We start from the raw sequence: 21,068 nt of genomic DNA on the forward strand, positions 1-21,068 counted from the left end.
ACAGGGTGTCTAGACGCACACGTGACCGGGCGCGTCAATGCGCATTGGAGACTGGAGGAAGGGCACCCAAACCATCCGCCTCATTTACAGGCACACACACACACAGAGAACCCTTTACAACCCCCCTCCACCAAACACCAGCAGCAGCCCTGCAGAGGGACTCTCTGTCGGCTCCATTTCTGCTACACACTCGGCCCACGGAAACTTCGTGCGAGGGGGAAAAAAACGAGGCTGGATTATATTTGACCCGACAGGGATTCGGTTTGCTAAAATAGGTTCTCAGACTCGCTGCGTGGACGCGAATTGAGGTGGTCTCTCTCTCTCTAACGCTCTCTCTCTCCCTCTCTCTCTCTCTCTCGCTTCCTGCGTGGCTTTCCAACTCTACTCGGTTGTGAGAGAGAGCTTCAGACGTGGATTTGTTCCCTGGCTCCTCTCCGGACAGCAGACACCATCGGCGGAGAGCGCCACTGTGAGCGCCCGGATCGGGGATTTTGTGAATTAATGCTCCCGAAGATGCAGCGGACAGCTTGGGTTTTCATGGGATAATTAGGCCCCAGTTTCCCTGGTGTCCACAGCAGCATCCAGTGCACGCGGATAGAAATTTCTGACAGTGAAAATCTGCAAAGAGAGTGTTTTTCTCTCTTTTTTTTCCCCTTTTCTTTTCTTTCTTTTTTTTTTTTAAAGGGACCAGTCCTGCAGATCGGGGCTACTCACAGCTTGGTTGCAAAGGTTTCTAAGCTGCTAGACAGTGGAGGTGATGGTGATTTATTCCTGGGGGACAAGCTGACTGTCCCGTAAAACCCCCTTGACTGTTTTTCCGCTGATCTAAGTCTGCAGGAGAAGGCGACGGAGACTGGCGCATGCTACAGATTTCCTCCGCTCATCCAGCTCCCAGCTTTTCCACCGTATCCTCTCAGGCTGCTTGTCACTGCCTGGACTCGGATCCCGGAATCTTCATGATTTGCGGACACCATGCTCGTTTTTTAGCCGGGAAACCCTCTTCTCGTCCCGCATGTTTAGGACCAAACGATCGGGGCTCGTCCGGCGACTCTGGAGGAGCCGGGCGCCCGTGGAGGGCGACGGGGAGGCGGACAGAGGGACGCATGGCTCCTCGGGGGGCTGCTGTATGGGCAAAGCGGCGAAGGTGGCCAAGTCCAACGACGCCGGGTCGGAGGCCGAACTAAAGGCGCTGACCCACTCGGTGCTGAAGAAGATCAAGGAGAAACAGTTGGAGGTGCTCTTGCAGGCGGTGGAGTCCAAGGGGGGCGCCCGGAGCCCCTGCTTGCTCCTGCCCAGCAAAGTGGACGCCAAAGTGGGTCAGCAGTCTTACTCTCTCCCCATGCTGCTCTACAAAGTGTTCAGGTGGCCGGACCTCAGGCATTCCTCGGAGCTGAAGAGGCTGTCTTGCTGTGAATCCTACGGGAAAATCAACCCGGACCTAGTTTGCTGCAACCCGCACCACATGAGCAGGCTGTGTGAACTTGGTGAGTTGAATAATTTTAAAAGTTCTTGTCAAAATTATTAGAAGGAGATGTGCCGGCTAAAAGTTACTGTTAAATTATCCTAAATCAGATGACATCACCTCTCCAGGGCAAGGGGTTTCAAGTTTCCATAAGGTCAAAGTCGACTTACGTACGTGCCAAGAGGTCCTTTTTTTTTCACAGGGCCGACTCCAGAAAGTTTCAAAAAAGGGGCGGTCTGATTAGGGGGACCAATGAATTTATTTATTTTATTTATTTTAGGGAGGCAAACCTAAACTAAAAGCCATGGCAGATTTTTAGAAGGCTTTAATGTAGAGGGAGGCCAACATAGGGTTGCTTGGAACTATTTTTATAAGAATTAACTGGCCAGAATGGAACTAAAATGAGTGAAAGTAGGATGAAATACAAATACCATGTTTTCCAGGCTGCAAGTCTCTCTGGAGTATAAGTTGCATCAATCAAAATGCATCATGAAGAGGGAAAAAAACCCCCCAAAACATAACGTACACTGGAGTATAAGTCGGATTTGATCAGAAATTGTCAAACATGAAGGGGGCCTCATTAATGTTGATGATGTAATAAAGTGTTGTGCTCAGTTACTTGAATTTTAACAGACTCACAGAAGCTGCCAATTTTGGCTTAGAAGTCTGCTGGCAATTTCTGACGCACTGATGTCCATGCTCTAATCACAGTGGTCTGGAACGACTCCACTCCGCCTGCGAAGTGAGCAGCGGAGCGGAGACGCATGCAGTATAATTCCGGGTTGATGGAAAGGCGGTTGTAGCGGTAAAACCAAGAAGGCCCGACAGCAAAGTCATTTATATTCATCTCCTTGGCAACTACCAGAGTGTGGATACGTAACTGTTTATGTACCCAACTGAGGACTTGTTACTCCAGCTAAGGCAATCTTACTTTTAGCCAGCAATTAGCTTTCATCGCAGCTGAAGATGGTAATGTTCAATCCTAGGTTAATTTCCAACACTATGGATTAATAGTTTATGGCTAAGCTACATTATACATTAGATTTGAGCCTTTTCATGACTACCTCTTTCCATAATTCATGAAGATAAATAGAAATAAACCGGCGGACAATAGCTTGGGTCTATAAAGGGGTGAAATGCTAATGTGGAGTTACAAATTGGGTGAATTCACCCAAAGTTGTTGGAACTCATTAATTTATTTCTTTCAGTCTTTCATATTCATGTAGACAAAAATAAGATGATGTACATTTGAGACTATCTGGACGGGCCTCGCACCCATCCCCGTCCTGGAGGCACAGCTGCTTTTTCTTTCTGTTGGGAGCTTCATCAAGTCTCAAGTCTGTCATTTGCTCTGGAAACATTTAATATTTAAGGGTGCATTTTGAAATTCTTTGACCTCCTAAGAAAAGAAAAAAAAAAACATTTTATGGCTGCCTGTGAAATGATAATAATAATAAAAAAAGAACATTTTGGGTTTCATCTAAGCCCTGCTTTCCAAACAAACAGCCTGGCTGCTATCTGAACATTTCATAATTGGCATTTCCAAAGTGCAGAGTGCCTCAGCCAGGACTCCAGTCTTTCCACAGTGAAGTTTCCAGCCCCCTCTCTTTCTTTCTTTCGCTCTCTCTCTCTCTCTCTGTATGTGTGTGTGCTTGCTTGGCGTCCCGGGCCAAAAGAGGCCCGTATCTCAGTTTGTCCTAGACGCTGATAGTGGCCCTTCTGGCGCCAGGCGGCCCCCTGTTTATCTGCCTGCCAATGAAAGGCAATAGCCGCCCGGCCGGCCTCACTGCCTGCCTCTTCAGGCGGAGCTGACAGACACAAATCTTTTTTTTTTTTTTTTTTCCTCTGGCTGAAGAATGACAACTCTTATCTCAAAGTTTAAATCTCTCTCTGTTTTTTTTTCTCTCCTCCACACAGAGTCTCCTCCTCCTCCATATTCCCGCTATCCCATGGATTATCTTAAACCACCAGGTGAGTTTTTTCCAAGGCATGCAAATCTTAAAATGTAGATATGTATGTGTTGTGTTTTTGTCTGGATTTACATAACACCTTCATTTAGTATGCCTCTGCTGTGTATGCATGTGTGTGTGAGAGACGAAATGGCTCCACGTTATGTTGTGATTTATGATAGCAGTGGAGTGGCACGCCTGGCTGGCTGGCCAATTCCAGCATGGCTGGCAGCCAGGGCAAGGCAATACAAAGCTGAGATATCAGCTATAGACTGAGTGGCACGTCAGCAAGGGCGGTGGGTATGTCTGAGTGTGAGACGGTTTGTTTGTGCCCTCATCTGTCTGTTGTGAGATGCAGACAGGGCAGCAGCATCTCTGGAGCCAGGCAGCCTTTATCACAGAGAAAATTCTACAGAATGTAGTCTGTGTGTGTGGCTGGGGGTGTCGCTGACCTACTTCTCTGGGTGTACTGTAATTTTGGGGGTTTAGGTGAATTATTTTTTTTTTCCTCTTTTGAGTATGCTCATCATTTCACTTTTTTTTTTTTTTTTTTTTTTTTGCAGTTTGGATATTTTGACCAGGGAAATGTCAGGAAGCTGTCCGTCTTCCTCGGGGCATTTTGTACCATAAGTCATTTTATACCTGCCTTTACAAGTGACGATTTAAAAGAGTTGTATGTCATCGATTCACAGCTTAATGTAAGGAAGTGTGGTTATGGCTGTGCTGAATATTCACCAGAAAGAGGTCACTCAACTGTACTATGGTTTGATGGGAGTTTGTAATCAGACATATTTCACAGGAGTCAACCCAGAATGTTCATTTGTGCACGCATGGGTAATTATTGAAACCCATAAACAGTAATTGCTGTTTGCAAACCCCAATATGGGTGAGATTATTAGTTTTGCTGTTTGGACTATTTAATTTATCTGTATATTCCATGAGGGGAATATTAATTGAGTAACTAATTGATTGTTAGTGGGTTTTGTTCTCTGACTGTAGGCAGTGATACATTTACAGGCAAAAAAAAAAAAAAAACTTTTAATGTCACTTTTATCTGTATCACAATTATTGATGGCCAAAATGAACGTTTATTGTGGATACAACAAGAACGCCCTCTTAAGTCTGAATCTTTACAGGGAAAATCTGAGCTCTTTGAGTTGTCTAAAGTTCAGTTTCCAACATGGCTGCCAGGGCAGATTGAACTTTAAAATATGAACCCTGATCAAGTCAAAATACCTTGATCAGGCTTGATGCAGATCACTATTATTATATAAACACATTTACTCACATAAAACTGAGTTGGTTATAGAAAATTACCAACAAATTGACTTTCTGTGGCAGAGCGCTGTATAATGGACCGATAAAACTCCAGAGCAAAAGCTGAGCTACAAAGATACGAAATGGTGAACTCAACCAGCCCCATGCTGTTCTGCTCTTTTCCTTATTGCGTTATGTCATCACCTGTTAGGTCAGTTTAAGTTTCACCCCACAACCAGGAAAGACTGGAGAGGTGGAGGTGATGTGAAAGATTTTCCTGACTGTAAACAGCCTAACTTTTTTTTTTTTTTAATTATCTCCATCTCTCTCGTGCTTTCTGACTCATTACCCATCTCGGTGTGTACTGGTGCAGAAAGAGCTCCGAGTTAAACAGTGACCAGTCAGCCGACTGGCCGACTCGGAGGAGAAAGTGGCTTTCAGTGAGTGGAAACAATAGGAAGTCATTGCAGCTGCAGCTGCAGTAATTCAACCCCCCCACCTGCCCCCACCCCATAGCTCCTTTCACTCTGTCTTTGTCATCTGTCTCCACGCCGCTCTGGTAATATTATTGCATTTAAAAAGCAGCTCCAGCATGTTGAATACAAACAGAATTGATCTAAAACGTTGGCAGTGATGTCTGCTTGACGCTCGGCTCCCTGCTGATTGGCCGGGACTGGCTGCAGAGCTGGCGTCGCGTCTCTGTATTGAGTTCAGCTGGAGACTTTCCAGTGCTGAAAGGAAACGAGAAGGTAAATAGGAAATGCAAGTGGGATGCAGACAAAGGAAATGATTATACAACTCATGTTACCACCCGGTTTCCTCTCGTGGACAGAACGGACTGAACTTGAATTGTTGAACTGAACTGCAGGCGGCAAGGTTAAGGAGAGCAAGGAAGTTCCTGCTTTCTTATTGATCTGGGGTTTTGAAGTTTTAAGACCTAAATATTTGTCCCTTTAGCCATATTTGACAACTATTTTTGCTTTTTAGTTTTATTTTTTATTCAGTCAGGGCATGTTCAGTTGTAGCTCTGTGTCTGCATCGACCTGCAAAGCTGAAGGACGTGGTAATTGGACAGTGGAACAGCTCAGCTTATCATATAAAGATTGCCTCGGGAAGCTGTCCCGTCAGTCATCAACTCCTTTTCATTACTGGGAGTTAACGTGATTTTCTACGCCAATATTGCAGTGTTTGCTTTAGATCAGGCCGGGTTAAACTGTCACAGCATTCAGAAAAATCAGAATATTCTCTCTAAGAAGGCGATGGGATGTAAATATCCGCACGACGTGGAGGAGCGGCGGACTTTACGATGCTGCTTTTATAAATCCACTGAGCAGGAAGTGAGGTTGTGTGTGTCAGGGTGCCCGTCCTTCTCCGGCAGCGGCGGTCAATATGAAAGGAGCCTGGACATAAAACGGTACCTTGTCTCAGCTCTGGGGAATATAAATCACACACTGTTTGGCTCCTTCACTCTGATGCCCCCCTTTCTGCACCCTGTGGTCAGCGGTGAACTGCTGCCCGACAGTCCAGAGCAAGGCGTGCTGGCAGCGAATTAAAGGACGGGCCCAGGCTGTTCCCTGTGCATCTCTTTGGGGAGACCGCAGCAGTACGGGCCTTGTCCGGACGTTGCAAGGGACTGCACTGTGAAACCACAGTGGTCACTGCCTTAATTCAGTCGTTTTTATCATTCACCGAAGCTGCACATTGGACACCCTAGCTTCTAAGTTCTTATTGCGATCAATTTGACTTAAAAGTCATCCTTCAGTCGCGCTGGTGTTCAGTGGATGTTGGGTGAATAGACAGAATGACGTGTAGCTAAAGGAATGTATAATTAGTGCAGCTACTAGCGACTAGCCGGCTCCCAGCAGAGTTTCGCTGTAGTCGGTGTGCACACCTCTTCTCTTAAAGCTCCATTCATGTGTCGTGTTGGAACTAGTCCACATTACAGGTCTTTGAGGGGGGTTTAGCATTCAAAAAGGAGGAGAGAATGACTAGTTTTGCCTCCCTGGCCTGCCTGATAGTTTGCCCTAAATAGGATTTAAATGCATGGTTGCCTTCAGGACCTAAGTTCTGTTTGTGTAGAGGAGTGTTCAAAGGGTGCCCACACACACAGGTTTATCCCTTACTGTAAGCTTTCTAGTTGTATTAGACCCAGCGCACTTTAATAATATTATTCAAATGTTCTAATAATATTATTCAAATGCAAGCCTGAAACTATTTTAAAACAGATGTTATTTTATCAGTATTTTAGATCTTTTAAAAGTCTATTTTTTTCCCCCAGCTTTCACAAATGACAATCTGTTCTTCTTACATATTGTGTAAGAAGAACAGAATATGTAGTTCTTGAATTGCGATTTTAGTTAATTTTTTTTCTTAGGAGTAGAATAAAGGCTACACAAACTTTAAAAACCAAATCTGTTCATTGTAGAATGATCCAGTTCGTGTTTGATTTGAAGTATTTTACATGTTGTGCTGAGAGGCGTTCAGATGCAGTCCAGACACATAAAAACATGAAATAATCCTTTACTTTACTGCTAACAGAAACTACAAAGCAGATGGTTGCTTTCATGACATTAGCAGCTACCTGGTAGCAACTCGCTATGTTCTCACAGCACTAACAAAGTTCATCTTGTCTGGAGTTTCAGACTGGTTAAAAACCTATAAAAAAAACAACAACCTTTGAATAAATCGATTCCTTTTTTTGTTTTCAGCTACTGAAAATATGAAGCAAATTTTTACTTTAGTTTTGATTAGAAACTACAAAGCAAATGGATGCTTTGATGACATTAGCAGCTAACTGGTAGCAACTCGCTATGTTCTCACAGCACTAACAAAGTTCATCTTGTCTGGAGTTTCAGACTGGTTAAAAACCTATAAAAAAACAACAACCTTTGATTAAATCGATTCCTTTTTTTTGTTTTCAGCTACTGAAAATATGAAGCAAATTTTTACTTTAGTTTTGATTAGAAACTACAAAGCAGATGCTAACCTTAGCATTGTTAGCTGGTGTTGTCACAGGGCTTTAAACTCACTTCTTTCTGTCAGTTTCTTCTTACAGGTTACCCAAATTAATAAGTCATGGTGCTTTTTTTTTTTTTTTTTTATTGCTTTTGACACATGTTCTCCGGACCAGAAGTGTTTAACAGGGCAACTGAAAAACTACTTCCTTTTTTACTTCAAAATAAGAGTCTATAATATGGGTTCAACTGAGTGTTGAACCCATATTATAGATTATAATATCCGTGTCCATAATATGGACACGGATATACCTTCATATCCGTGTCCATATTATCTCCTACGTATTTAACTAGAAGGTCTTTATTCACGAGGCATTCTTCCCTTTGGTGAGAAATATTGCGATGTGGAATATCATAACATCTCGTTTTGTTATTGAGCGGGGAATAAAAGAGCCAGTCTCGAGCCCCGGTCGTTGACAGAAAGAATCTAACCCTTTCTGGTTCAGCAGCTCGTCTGTGTAAAGAAGCAGGGCTAACATTCCTTCCAAAGCACCGGATTATAGGGGGGATTATCAGGGGTGTAAGAAATTCTCTGCTGTGTGTGTGAGAGAGGGTGTGAGCTTCATCGTCAGCGTCTTCATTAGGCATTGATTTCACCCGAGTGATTGACGGCCTCGCAGCTGCTGCTTTGCTGCCGTCTCCCGTCACACACAGGAACACGCTCAGTACTAACTCAGAGTCTCTCTTTCCGTCAGATTCTCCAGACTCTGGGCCTTCATCCAGTGAGACTGGGGGAACTACGTACTCGGCCCCTGTGGGGCTTTCAGGTAAATATTCCCACCAATACATCTTGCCTTTATATCACCCATTTTTCTGCTCTTCCTCCTCATCGTCTCCCTCCTCTGTTTTTCCTTTCCCTCCGCTTCACATTCCTCCTGACACACACATCATCTCCCCTCCATACTTGCGATGATGAGGCGGTGATTGTGGGGGCCCCAGCTTCCCCTCTCTAATAAAACAGCCAGTGAAGGAGGGAGGTGCAGTTCTCCCACAGCCACATAAATTCTTCCCTTCTGGCTCTTTGAACAACGCTCCTCTCTTCTCCCTTCTCCTCTCCCATCGCTCTCTGTGTGATGTTGTAATGGAAGACAAACACGCCAGGCTGTTGTTTGCAGAAGAATATGTTCAGTGCATGTAGTGTTGTTGAGGAGAGGGACGGAAAGTAGGCTGAAACCGACATTCGAGTGTTTGTTTCGTCGTGTTTGCAGATACAGTGGGTGTCTTTGTAGACGGAGAGTAACTCTCCTCTAGGCTGAGACACAGGGCACCTTACTTTCCTCCAGCTCTTACGCTGAACGTGTTTCGGGCTCCATGAGAGTCCTTCCTGTAATCCCTCCCCCCCAGCTTTGGCAGAGTCGCCTTCCTTACCCACAGGCTGCAGAATACGATGATGCTCATGAGAGAGGGAGAGGGTTTGCTCTCCAGTGCTGTTCTCTGCTTTCATTTGCCGCATATGGTTCTCATTATAGAGCCTTTAAAGCCTGTTTTATGTCAGTTGGTGTTCGCTGCCCGTTTCCCCCCGCCCCCGTCCTTTGTTTGGTGGTTGGGGGTGGAGGGTTTAGCCTTCTTGCCTGTGTGTGTCAAGAGCAAAAGATCCAAAAATCACACCCCACATCCTCCTCCAGACCATCAGGATGGACACTAAAGTCCTCCCTTTGTGCGTTAACTAAAGACACATTTCATACACTGTTCAAACTGTGAAACCCAAGAAGTGGAGGCTTAGCAGGCGCCCTCCCTTCGTCTTCCCTTCTTCAGCCACCCCTCCTCCCCTGTTTTCCTTCCTGGCGAGGAGGACATGGCCGTGGCAGCCAGCGTCTTTGGTGAATGGGCCTCCTCAGCGAGAGCGGGAGAGGTAGAGAGGCTGAGGCGTGATGGCCAAAGCTCTCTGCCCCCATGGTTTCCGCTGCAAGCCAAACGAATTGGGGGTGTAATCTATTCCTCCTCTGCCTCTTCTTTCACCCTCCCCGTTTTCCCCACTTGGCTCCCTCCCTCTGGGGGCCTGACAAAAGAAACATGGCTCCCCCAGAGGCCCTGCTGCTGACCTTCCAATTCACTCACTTTGCCCTTTTTATGTTCTTCTCCGGACAAATTCACAGAGAGGAGAGGGAGGCTTAAAGGGTACTGGCAGTCAGCAAGAGACTTGCTGCGTTTTACATTGTTTTACAATAATAAACTTGCTTTCTTTGAGGAGACGGGCTAGAACAACCAGCGAACTCGCCTCCGAAGACATAGTTCATTCAGACTTTAGATAAATCAGTTCTTCTCCATCTCTACATGCAGGGGAAAGCCTAGATTGCTCAGGACGGAAGGAGTTAAGTGAACTGTGACAGCGACAAGCACAAATGCAAACTAGGCTGCCTGCCAGACTAGCGGCTCCAAAGCTCCCCTCACTAGCCCACGTCATCGGCTTGGAACAGAGCAGAGGGGAAGGGAAGAGGAGAGGACGGCTGGAGCCGGGCGTCAGGGCCACCAATCTTGGCGAAGACCTAGATCAGGGGTTTATAGGTTCACCCAGGCATTGAGCTGGGAGATCAGATTAGGGATTGAGAAATGGAGATCAGGTCAGGGTTAAGAGGGTGCTGGACTGTTGGTTATGAATCTCTGGAGTGTTAAGTAACTCTTAGTTATGAGCAGCTTAGGAGGCGTTCTTGTTGCCCGTCGAGCTTTAACGTCTCTCCAATAAGTTTTTATTGAAGCAGTCGCGGTTCTGTAGAGTTGGCTGCAGAATGTCGTTTCTGCCGTTTCATAACAGCCAGGGGGCAAAACAATACACCCAACCCACAAAGAGAGACAATGCATGATACACAAATCAGTCCTTAAAAATCCTTTCTGAGAAAACCGAAAATCCACATGTGAAGCTGTTATTGGCTACCGGCGACCAATCAACAGCTTTCTCTCAGTATAGCTTGTTGCTTTTTTTTTTTTTTTTTTTTTTCTCCTAGGAGTGGGAGCTTCATCAGTGCATTTGCAACAGAGTTTCCCCTGAACAAACCGTATCATATCCATACATAAATTTCACTTTTTTTTTTTTTTTTTTACCTCTTGGGTTGACATTCTTTAGATATTTGCAAGTTAAACATTAACACCTTACATTGAATATAGTCAATAATATAACTAAAACCTGCCTCACTTAATTGTTCTTGAACTCAAATATGTGGTTTTAGCAGTCTTGTGCTCTGGCCTCAAAGATGGGTTTAGATATTATACATTTATGCGTTGCAAAGTGAATATAGGGGGCGTGGCTTCGACGAATTAATTAAATGCGTAAAATCAGCTGTACTTCCACGAAGATCCAAACTTCATTATCTTTTCAGTAAGATGACATCTTATTTATTCCCATATATTTCAATTCATTTGCAACCGTGGCTACAAAATAACAAAATCTACAGAGGTACTACTTCCTTTCTTACTTCAAAATAAGAGTGACAAGCGTCGATGAGGTGCCAGTCTTAAAGCACTCTTATAACGGAGAATAGTGCTTCACAAGACAGACTTGACATTGACAAGAAATTTACAATTTTTGTTTTTTATTACAAGAACTTGCAGCTGCAACAGCAGATCAAAAACTCAGGTCCATCTAGATCAAAGCAATAAAATATCAGTTGCTTTAAGTGCATGTTTTATTTGATAATTACTGTTGCGTAGTACACCATGGCCCATACATTCAAGTATTCCATAAAGTAGACTTCTGTTTGTGCCAGACGCTTGAAAGTGTAGCATCTGAGTGTCAGTGGCATGCCTGTTGGTGCCGTTGGGGGCTGACCCAGAGTGCCTGTGTGTAACCGGATCCAGTCGCACAGTGGTGGCATGTACACTCTCACATGCACACACGCACACGCACACACACACACAGGCGAGGAGATAAAATGACCCGGTGCGAGCCCTGGCGCATGGCCGATTGTCACACAGGCGCTTCCTCCCACTGCAGGTTAAATTTAGGCCAAGTTGTATTCTTATACCGCCAGCCTACCTCGACAGACAGTCACCCGGCCCCCTTGGCCAGTCAATTAGTCATCCAGTGAATTGGCTTGAAGTGTAACCTTCATCAGGGGCTGTGATGGAGATTAAATTTAGTCCTGGCACCATGGCTCATTAAATAAAAAAAAAAATAAATAAAAAAAGGCTTTATTGGGCATTATCTTGAAATATTTTCACACGAGGAGGTTTTTACACTTAAGAAAATTAAGAGTGGAAGCTTGCAACAGAGCGCCCTCAGTGTGCCTCCGCTTGCTGAGCATTCCTGCCTTGTTTGGGTTAGCAGGGAGAGGAAAGGGCCGCGCAGGATATGACCTCATGTCTTTGAGGAAAAGCCGAGCGGACAGAGAGGTAGCCGAGGCCTCATCTTGATGGAAAACAAACACTGGGGGTACACCAACCAGAAATGAGGAAGGCAGGGCATCAGAAAGAGAGGAACCGAACGGAGAAATGCACTCTTTGAAAACGAGGACCGTTTCCACCAAAATTTACTACTTGGTTTCCATTCCTTGTTGGTTTTCTCGTATGAACACTAAGAGAAGGGAATGAAGAGGCAGAGAGAAGATGGCGGCTTTGGGTGGAGGGAGAGATGGCCGGCAGCTCTGCTCGGTTCTCTGTAATTTGGAGGATGCGTGTTATAGCCAGCGAGCTGAGCAAAGCAGAGCCGGGCCGCTCTGTGCTGGGCCAGGATCTCTCATTACTCCCCACTTCCTCTCCTTGCGAGGCAGCCAAGCCAACCTCTTGGCAAGGGACTTAATTTTGGTTTTGGCCGCCCTCTGTTCCCCACCCTGTGTCATTATGCTGCACAAATCGGAAAAACATGCACGCAGAAGGCGGCGGATGATGGAGTGGGATTGAGGAGAGTTGTGTCTTGCTTTGCTCTACATGTATTTTGTGTTTTCCCTTTGCCTCAGATGCTTTGGGATGATGTGCTTGCCGGTAAAAAAAAAACATTACCTTTAGCGCGGTTGACAGGAGGGCTCTGCAGCTCTGGTTCTGAGCCAAAGCTGGACGGAAGCCCAGGACAAGATGAACATTGTTTTGGTTCGCAGTGGCTCTGTGGGAGTGGGCTTTGACATTACCTAAGGTATGAAGCTATATCTGGGGGGTGGGGTGAATGAATGTGTGAAGGGGGCAGTGGAAAAGGAAAACTCAAACCACTTGTATGGAGGATTAAAAAAATGGAAATAAGTGGAGACATATACCCATAAAACCTGCATGTGTGTGTGTGTGCGTGTCTCCACCCTCCTGCCTGCTCATTCATGGAGTCAGTTTGTCTTTTGTGTACTCTGGAGTGCCTTTGTGTGTCAGTAACTGAATCTCTATCAGCACTGGAACAACCGCATACATTTAAGGATATACAGAGGTGTATATATATACACAAATAAAATGAAAAGAGCGCTCAGGCCACATCCAACTGGAACTGCTGGTTGTCTGTTTTCTGTTTGTGGTTTCTGATTTAGTTCCCACGGTCTTTTAGCCGCAACAATGTAGGCAATTCTTCATCTTGTCTATCCATCTATCTATATATATTTGTATGTGTGTGAGTGTGTGTGACACTGCTTCTCCCAGATAACGATCTTGTGGGAAGTCTCTTGACTTGTGTGTCTGCAAAAGTGAGCTCATGACATCATTCTAGCCGGCCTGGCACCGTGTTTGAAAGTACCTTGTGTTTATTTGTCCTGTCACCCTGGGAAATCTGGGCTGCAGGGAGTGGTTGTGTATGTGTGAGCGTGCAAGGGTCAGCCTGATGAAGTGTTGTACCAAGAACTCGACAGGAATGGGAAAGAGGTCCAGCATTAGGAAAGCAAACTTCCCATTAGAAAGCATTGTCGTACAGCTTTTGGGGACCTTCTGAGTGCCATGTGGAAGATGCAGGCCAGGGACTGGAGGAATTAAATATTCACAAGGTTTTATATATATATGTGTGTATATGTATGTATGTATGTATGTTGTTTATATTTCTGAATGACCATGAGAAGCTCCTGTCTTTGAAAAACTGAGCTACGGACACCAAGTAGGGAGAACGCGTGCAGTTTCGTCTCCTTATCTTCTCCCCCGGTCGCAGCCGGATGGCTCATGTTCGAGATGGCGTGTCTGCAACTCATTCTCTCTATCTGTGTTTCTGCAAGAAGTCAGATCTGCAGATAGACAAACCGGGCCACTCCCCTGTGTGGTTTTCCTGCCATCAGGGTTTATTTACGTTTCTTGAGATTGGGGTGGAGGGTGGCGGGGGGCGTTAGCAGCTTCAGTTACTTGTCATCTTAAAGCTTCACTTCCTGTCTGTTGGCTAAGAAAGCCACTCCAGCCAGTCCTCCAGACCAACAATTAGCTTTGGCGTTGGAAAACAACATGTAACATATAGGACCATAACAAGCTAGAGACGAGCAACGTGCTGCTGGGTCTCGGATAGAATTAGTAGTAGTTTTGAATTTACTAGAATATGAAGAAATTATAAGGTTTTCTCCATTTATGTATCAAAGCACACTAGCCTTTAACTGGGTTTTATTAAGTACATTTAAGTAGATGCTGTTATTTGATGCATTTAATGAGTTGAAGTTGAAGCTCCTCTTCGCTATGAAACTGTTCATTTGCACGGTGATCCAGTATTGCTTGTCATTTTTTGATGTCGTTAACGGGTATCACCACCAGTCATCTTTTGGTGTCATTGATACTCAAGCTGAAGATAGATGTTCCTCATTTTGTGAAGCTGCTGTTGTGTTGCATTGACGTGAGATGAGGACAGTCTACTTTCCTCGGTGCTGCACAGTAAAACTGCTGTCCTTTCTTCTTCTGGAGTGGCCGCCCGTCATTGAATTTCTGGCTGCACAAGAAGCGAGCCAGACGGTCCTTAGAGGCGCTGCGAGCTGGCTGTCGAAGCGTTGTCGGGACTCTAAAACTCCAAAAGAGAGAAATCAATGACACCTCGTGTTTTGTTTGCAATAACGGAGGAATGCTTAGCTTTGACCGCAGATGAAGGTGCACTCGCATGCATACACATTTTTCGGGGGGACAAAGGGGCTGGACTTATACGGCCTGGCAGAAAGAACAAAAGGAATGCCTCCAGGCTGACCCTTGACCTTTGGAATAGACTTTCCCCGGCTTGCGAGAGGGTGTTGACTTAGAAAATAAGGCACCGTGACGAGCCCTTCCTCCCCCCCTGCCTGGAGCTGTTTCCTTCATGTCTTCCTCATTCCAGTTTTCACCCAGTGTGTCTGATGACAGGGCCATTACACGTCTGAGGCGAGAGAGGCCCAAACAGCCGCAGATTTCTGAGGGATCAATGCGATGCGCTTCTTGGCGCCTTCTCGCCATTTACTCATATTGAAACTGTGCAGAACCGAAGGTCGAAAATCGTGTGCGAGAGACGGAGTGTAATGTGTGTGAATCGGCTGACTTCTAAGAATAGCGCCAACCTGGTGGGTGTCTGTGCGTGTGGAGTCAGACAGAGGTAATGATTAACCTTTCCAGACTGTGTTTGTGTCCCTGGGAGAAGTGCGGCGAGTCTAGCACCTCCCCGCCCTCCTTCACAGCCGTCCTGCCTCGCTTCCCCTTCGGCTCAGTCCAGTTGTCTCGGCTGGCTTGGCGTCTGCTTTATTAAAGCTGTAGAGCATTAAAACAGGGGAGTTGACACCCAGTTAAGTCCGTGGTGCTTATGCTAAAAATTCAGCACTGCATAACTGCGTAAACGGTTTGATAAATATTTACAGTTGTCGGATATCTGTGATGCGTTACTTGCAGGTCACAGAACTACTTGTGATAAGGACATTTGTGCGCATAAAGATATAAGGCTTGCAATATTTTCATACATTGCACAAAAATGTATTTTATTTGTTGTACGTTTAGTTGTAGTTGTCAAACTTGTCATGTATCAAATCTAACTTTCTTGTCATTCTGCTCTTTGATTAACACAAGCACAACAAACTATTAGCTTAAAAATATTTTGGACTATCTGCTCAGCTAGCTAGCTAGCTAGCTAGCCAGCAGTCTGCTACTTTCCATACATGTAGCCCATAACTGACTCACTGCAGTTTATATAAAAATTGGAAATGTTCGGAAATATTTCCTATCGAGTCTGTCTGACTTTTAAACATTTTAAAATGTGTGTTTGATTTCATTTAGCCAGCTTACTGTCAGTGTGCAGAGTAGGTGAAATGTGTGCAGAAAAATCACCTAATCATCTAAAACCACTTGAAGACGCTATGAACTATAAAACGTAGAAGCAACATGATGAAAGAAGTTGAGTGCTTTCGTACTCATAAGTTTCTTAAACCTTAGTCGTCCGGTCCGTTTGATGCTGTTTTGTCCATTGCAAAAACTAGCTGTAACTAGGACAGCTGGATGCATCATCACTCGAGAGCTCGATTGCTTTGTTGTGAAGAGGCAGGAAAAGGCTTTGTTAGATGTGGAGGTGCGGGGGTTGGGTGTTTGCATGTGGACCCCATGGGACAAACGGGAATGGGACACAGCAGCAGCAGCAGCAGACAACTGACAGGAGGAGGACAGAAAGGGTTAGAGTGGCAGATGGCCACAGGCTGCCGGCTAGCCAGCTTATCTCTGGCGAGGAGGAGAAGCCCGAGACACAAGAGGAGCTTAGAGGCCAGAGTGCAGAAGGGAGCAGGTGGGGAGGCAGACAGAAACTCAGACTAATGCTTCAACAGGCAGACGTCCAGAACCCGGACACGCAGACAGATGTACAATCAGAGCCCACAGTGAATATTCAAAACCTGGAGCTAATGAACAGACACACACAGTGCTACTACTGTGACTTCATCTGACACACACTTTTAAGAGATACATCTGAAACAGTGTCAGGCTGCAACTCCGTGAGCTTGACACCTTTTACATGCGATGATTATTTAAAGAAAAACAGCACAAAAACCCCAAGGTGGTTTTTGCACTTGGAAACTAAGGTGAGTTTACGTGACGCCGCTAAAATTAGCGAGTGTTTTCATACATGCATGTTTGTCCAGCAGCATAACTCATGAGGTGTAAGCTCATCTGCTGTCAGAACAAGCTGTGAACATTACTATTTGCGAGGCAGCACCCCGCTGATAGAGGAGTCTGGCTGTCTCGCCTTCCCGCCGGCTGATTCACTCAATGGGTTTGGGTTTGTTTACCTGCAGGAGACATCTGAGCGTCGACAGAAATCTGCTGATGTGTCTGTTAAAAAGTGGTGGCACGGATATTGAAACACGAGCATTTTTGTAGTCCGTTCGCAGTTTCTTTTGTGAAGGAGACATAAGACTACGTCAGTATATTGACGACTTTTCTCCATGAAATTCAGACTTGTATTTTTTTCCGCAGTCTGATACCCATTTATGCTTGAAAAATAACTAACATAAGCTTTAAAGTAGGAGTCTGGACATTTTTTTTTTTTCATGACGGTAACAGATATTTTTTGTCAAGACAGTTTTATGTTTCTAAAGATATATGTGTCTCTACAAATATAACTACTGTCTGTCGTGAACGCTGTTTTATTCCTGCTGGAAATATTTTGATTCTGGGCAGTTAGCTGAAATGCTAGGCTAACAATAAACTTGTTTGCTCGTTTTTCCACGCATGATTTAATTATCACTTTGTCTCATCTTAACTCTGTTCATTTATTGCCAGCTGACAAAATGGTGAAAAAAAAAATCTTCTACATTGAAAGCTCAGATTTTTTTGCGTTGGTCACAATAATTTTTAGCTGCTGTCATTTCAGCTGCTCTCTTCAGGTCTCTCTCTACGTATCTGTCTGTCTGAGCGCTACAGGTCACACGAGATGGACTGACCTGAAGCTGCAGCAGTCAGTTCAGTTTCTTTGTGAAGGTCAGCTCAACGGGTGAAAGAAAAGCACATTATTAGTCTTTAAAATATGAAATGAGATATAAATCAGTCAAATATATATATATTTTTTTATAGGGTGACCCTCTGCTTCTTGACTTCCAGCAGTTTGCTTCTCTCCTGCCTTGATTATCCCCCCCACCACTTTCCTCTGAGGTTTTCTCACACCACGAGTTTAAAGTTTCTCAGAGGCTAGTCCATGAGGCGGGGGAAACGGCAGGACTGTTAGTGTAGTCCTGAATAGCAGAGTGTTTTCGAGCTGCAATGACAGGCTCAGACAGGCAGCCGCTCTAATGACCTATGACGCCAAGCTCTGTCTCTCTCAGCAATAATACACACACACACACACACAGCAGGGCCCCACAGGTGAGCTCCACCAGCAGGCCCGTGCGTCCTTGTCCTTATCAACCTTGGCTCTTCCTGTAATGTGTAAAACATGCCGGATTTGGAGACTGTCTGGCATCTTCTTGAGACATAAAATGCTGTCTTGTCTTTTATCAGAAAGATAAATTCTCTTTTTTGCCTGCATTTGGTCAAATGGAGATAGCTGGGTGCTTGGTTTCCTTTAGCACCCCACCAGGATGGATTTACGATAAATTCCCCGAGGCTCAGCTCAGTGCAACTTCAAAGCACACAGCCCCGCTTGTTTTATGGAAGGCATGCTTTCAGTTTTGCTGGCCCCCTTTTCCTTCTCCTAGACTTTTTCTGTCTGTCTTCTCCCAATGTTTTCTTTTTCCCTTCCTCTTTTTTTACCCCCTCCTAATGAAGGCTAATGACAGGCCAGGATAAGTCGGCCTGGGCCGGGAGAGATCCTGCCGCATTAGCGTCGCAGTTAGTCCCAGACGGGACCTTCCAAATTACCGGTTGCATTCACAGCTACTGCTAGATGAAAGGGGGCAGGTCCAGGGGCTCTGTTCAGGTTTTCCTCCAAATATATACCCACATTCCAAGCTTTCCTGATCTTTGGGAAGTGGCCTATGGGAATGGATATTTATACACTTGAGAGAAATTGCCGCAATGAGGCGATCACGCCAAAAAGCACAAGAGACACTTAAAAGTCCAAAAAGGAAGCAAAGTTGTAAAAGTAACGGTCAAAATATGTAAAAAGCATTCCTTCTCCTCCCCACCCCGCCCCCTCTCTGTCTCAATCTATTTCCCTTGCGCCTGACTGGCTCCCTTTTCTTACTGGGAGTCGCTGGAAGCCAGATTTCTGCGGAATAGAGATATGAAGGGAGAGTGCGGCGGCGAAGGAGGCGCTCTAAAGGGAAAGGGGATAGATTTTGGAAACTGGAGCGCGGCCAGTGCTACACTTCTTTTCTACGCTCAGGGGAAACTTCAGACCCACGAGGCCTCACTTGTCAACGGTTCAGACGCCGGGGGTTGGAGAGTTAACGGCCTGCTTCTGACGCCCGCCCAACATGGTTTATGTGTTTGTGTGAAAGCCCTGCATCAGTTACCGTGTCTCCGTCGGTCAAACTCTTCATTTCCTCCAGCAGGGCGAAGTATGTTGCTGTAGAGACAATCAGCACAAGAGGTTGACGTCAGTACATTGTTGGCCGGGCCGCTACAAAAATACAGCGAGCCAGACAGAAGATAAGCATTTAATGCCTAGATAAATATTGTACTGCATGTGGAAACTTGCCTGGCAGTGCTTCTCCGAGTTGATTTTTCTTGTCTGTGGTCCAGGAATTCCAATATGGTTTTCCTGCATGGCAGAAATTGTGGATGACAACTCCGTTTTGGCTCCTGACGAAAGCGAATTCTCCATTTCCCAAAACGGGGATAAGGATGAGGTTGTTCAGCTGTAGCAATGTTTAAGCAGCTTTGTTGCTCAGATCTAGACAACATCTGATCACATCTTTCATGAAGTCATCTTTTTCTCCTCCTCCTCTCTCTTTCTCCTTGATCTGCACATTTTCATTGTCCGATGTCTTACTTTTATTGCAACTTATTTATCGCCTCTAAGCGTCTCCATATCTTTGTTCCCCTCTTCCAGATTCCCTGGCGTTGCAGGAGTCAGGAGAACCGGCCCACTGGTGCGTGGTGGCGTACTGGGAGGAGAAGACACGCGTCGGACGCCTCTACTCGGTCCAGGAGCCCTCTCTGGACATCTTCTACGATCTACCTCAGGGGAACGGCTTCTGCCTGGGCCAGCTTTGCTCGGACAACAAGTCCCAACTGGTTCAGATGGTGCGGGCCAAGATCGGCTACGGCATCCAACTGACGCGCGAGCCAGACGGGGTGTGGGTGTACAACCGCAGCTGCTACCCCATCTTCATCAAGTCGGCCACACTGGACAACCCGGACTCGCGCACGCTGCTCGTGCACAAGGTGTTCCCCGGATTCTCCATCAAAGCTTTTGACTATGACAAGGCGTGCAGCCTGCAGAGGCCGAACGACCATGAATTCACGCAGCAGCCTCGCACGGGCTTCACGGTGCAGATAAGCTTTGTGAAGGGTTGGGGACAGTGCTACACCAGACAGTTCATCAGCAGCTGCCCGTGTTGGTTGGAAGTAATCTTTAACACGCGATAGCAGCAGCAGGAGCCTTCCTCCTCTTCACGCTGACCTCTTCAACGCCCACTCACAGAAAAAAAAAGACTTTTTTCTTTTTTTTTTCTTTTTTGTTCCAGAGGTTCAAATGCAGAAGAAGAAGAAAAAAAAAAGGATTTTAAAAGTGAGAAAAAAGTATAAATTCTGATGGACTTGTTTAATAAATGACTGAGATTTAATTAAAAAGAAGCGAAAAAATGTATTTTATGTTATATATAAATATATTATTAATTGTAAATATGAAGACGTTTTATATGCATCATTATTTATGTATTGTGCAATGTGTTGATGAGAAGAAAAGAAGATGCACTTTGCTTAATATAAATACAAAACGAAAGAAATGCCAAAATAATAAAAAAAAAAAAATACAAATAATTATATTTGTCTTGTCTATTTTTGGGGGGATTGAGGCAATTCCTTTAGTTTTAAATTCTCTTAGCTGTACTGGATTGAATCCCACTTGTTAACTTTTGTGTTCTAAGAAAATCGGCATCGGTTTAACTTTGTGCTCCTGGGACACTTTGATGTTGTGCTGCAGGTCTTTAAAGCGTTTTCCTCCAAGTCGAGATGAGTCAGACAATGTCACGAGCTCGGCGTCCTCGGGCTCGTTACTGCTCGGCAAAATTGTCTGTTTTTCCCGAGTTATTTGGGGATGAATGTCCCACTTCCTCTCTGTCATTAACTGACTCATGACATCACAGTCAGGAAGCACTAATGACAAATTTCAGGAACCAATAAAGTCAACAGCGGGTCTGGCTTCCTGGAGAAGCATCTTTGTTTTAAATGGCTGATTTAAGAGAATGAGAATGGTATGTTTCAAACAAAGAATCCTGCGCCACGCCTCGAGAGAAAATAAACAAATGAAGTCTTGGAAAACTACAACTTAAACATCTCGGACCGTGCTAGATTTTATTGGTGGAACATGATGGCCTATTTGCGACCGCCCGTATCCCTGAAAACAGGACAAAACAGATCTCCTTCTAACAAACATTCTGTGTTTGTGTGGCTGTCTGGTCATCATCCTGTTGAGAG

The 21,068-nt window shown here is 45.2% G+C and overlaps 1 protein-coding gene across 1 annotated transcript; it reads left to right on the forward strand.

The window, feature by feature from the left end:
* Positions 1 to 20,402, forward strand: smad7 (SMAD family member 7). The gene is made up of 4 exons (XM_007558929.2): positions 1 to 1,484; positions 3,380 to 3,433; positions 8,378 to 8,449; positions 19,480 to 20,402. Exons 1-4 carry the CDS (start codon positions 1,013 to 1,015, stop codon positions 20,016 to 20,018), a joined length of 1,137 nt encoding a protein of 378 aa, XP_007558991.1. The 5' UTR covers positions 1 to 1,012; the 3' UTR covers positions 20,019 to 20,402.
* Positions 20,403 to 21,068: the final 666 nt, after the last annotated feature.

Source organism: Poecilia formosa, unplaced genomic scaffold (genome assembly GCF_000485575.1).
Source record: "Poecilia formosa unplaced genomic scaffold, Poecilia_formosa-5.1.2 Scaffold100, whole genome shotgun sequence".
Classification (NCBI taxonomy): domain Eukaryota; kingdom Metazoa; phylum Chordata; class Actinopteri; order Cyprinodontiformes; family Poeciliidae; genus Poecilia; species Poecilia formosa.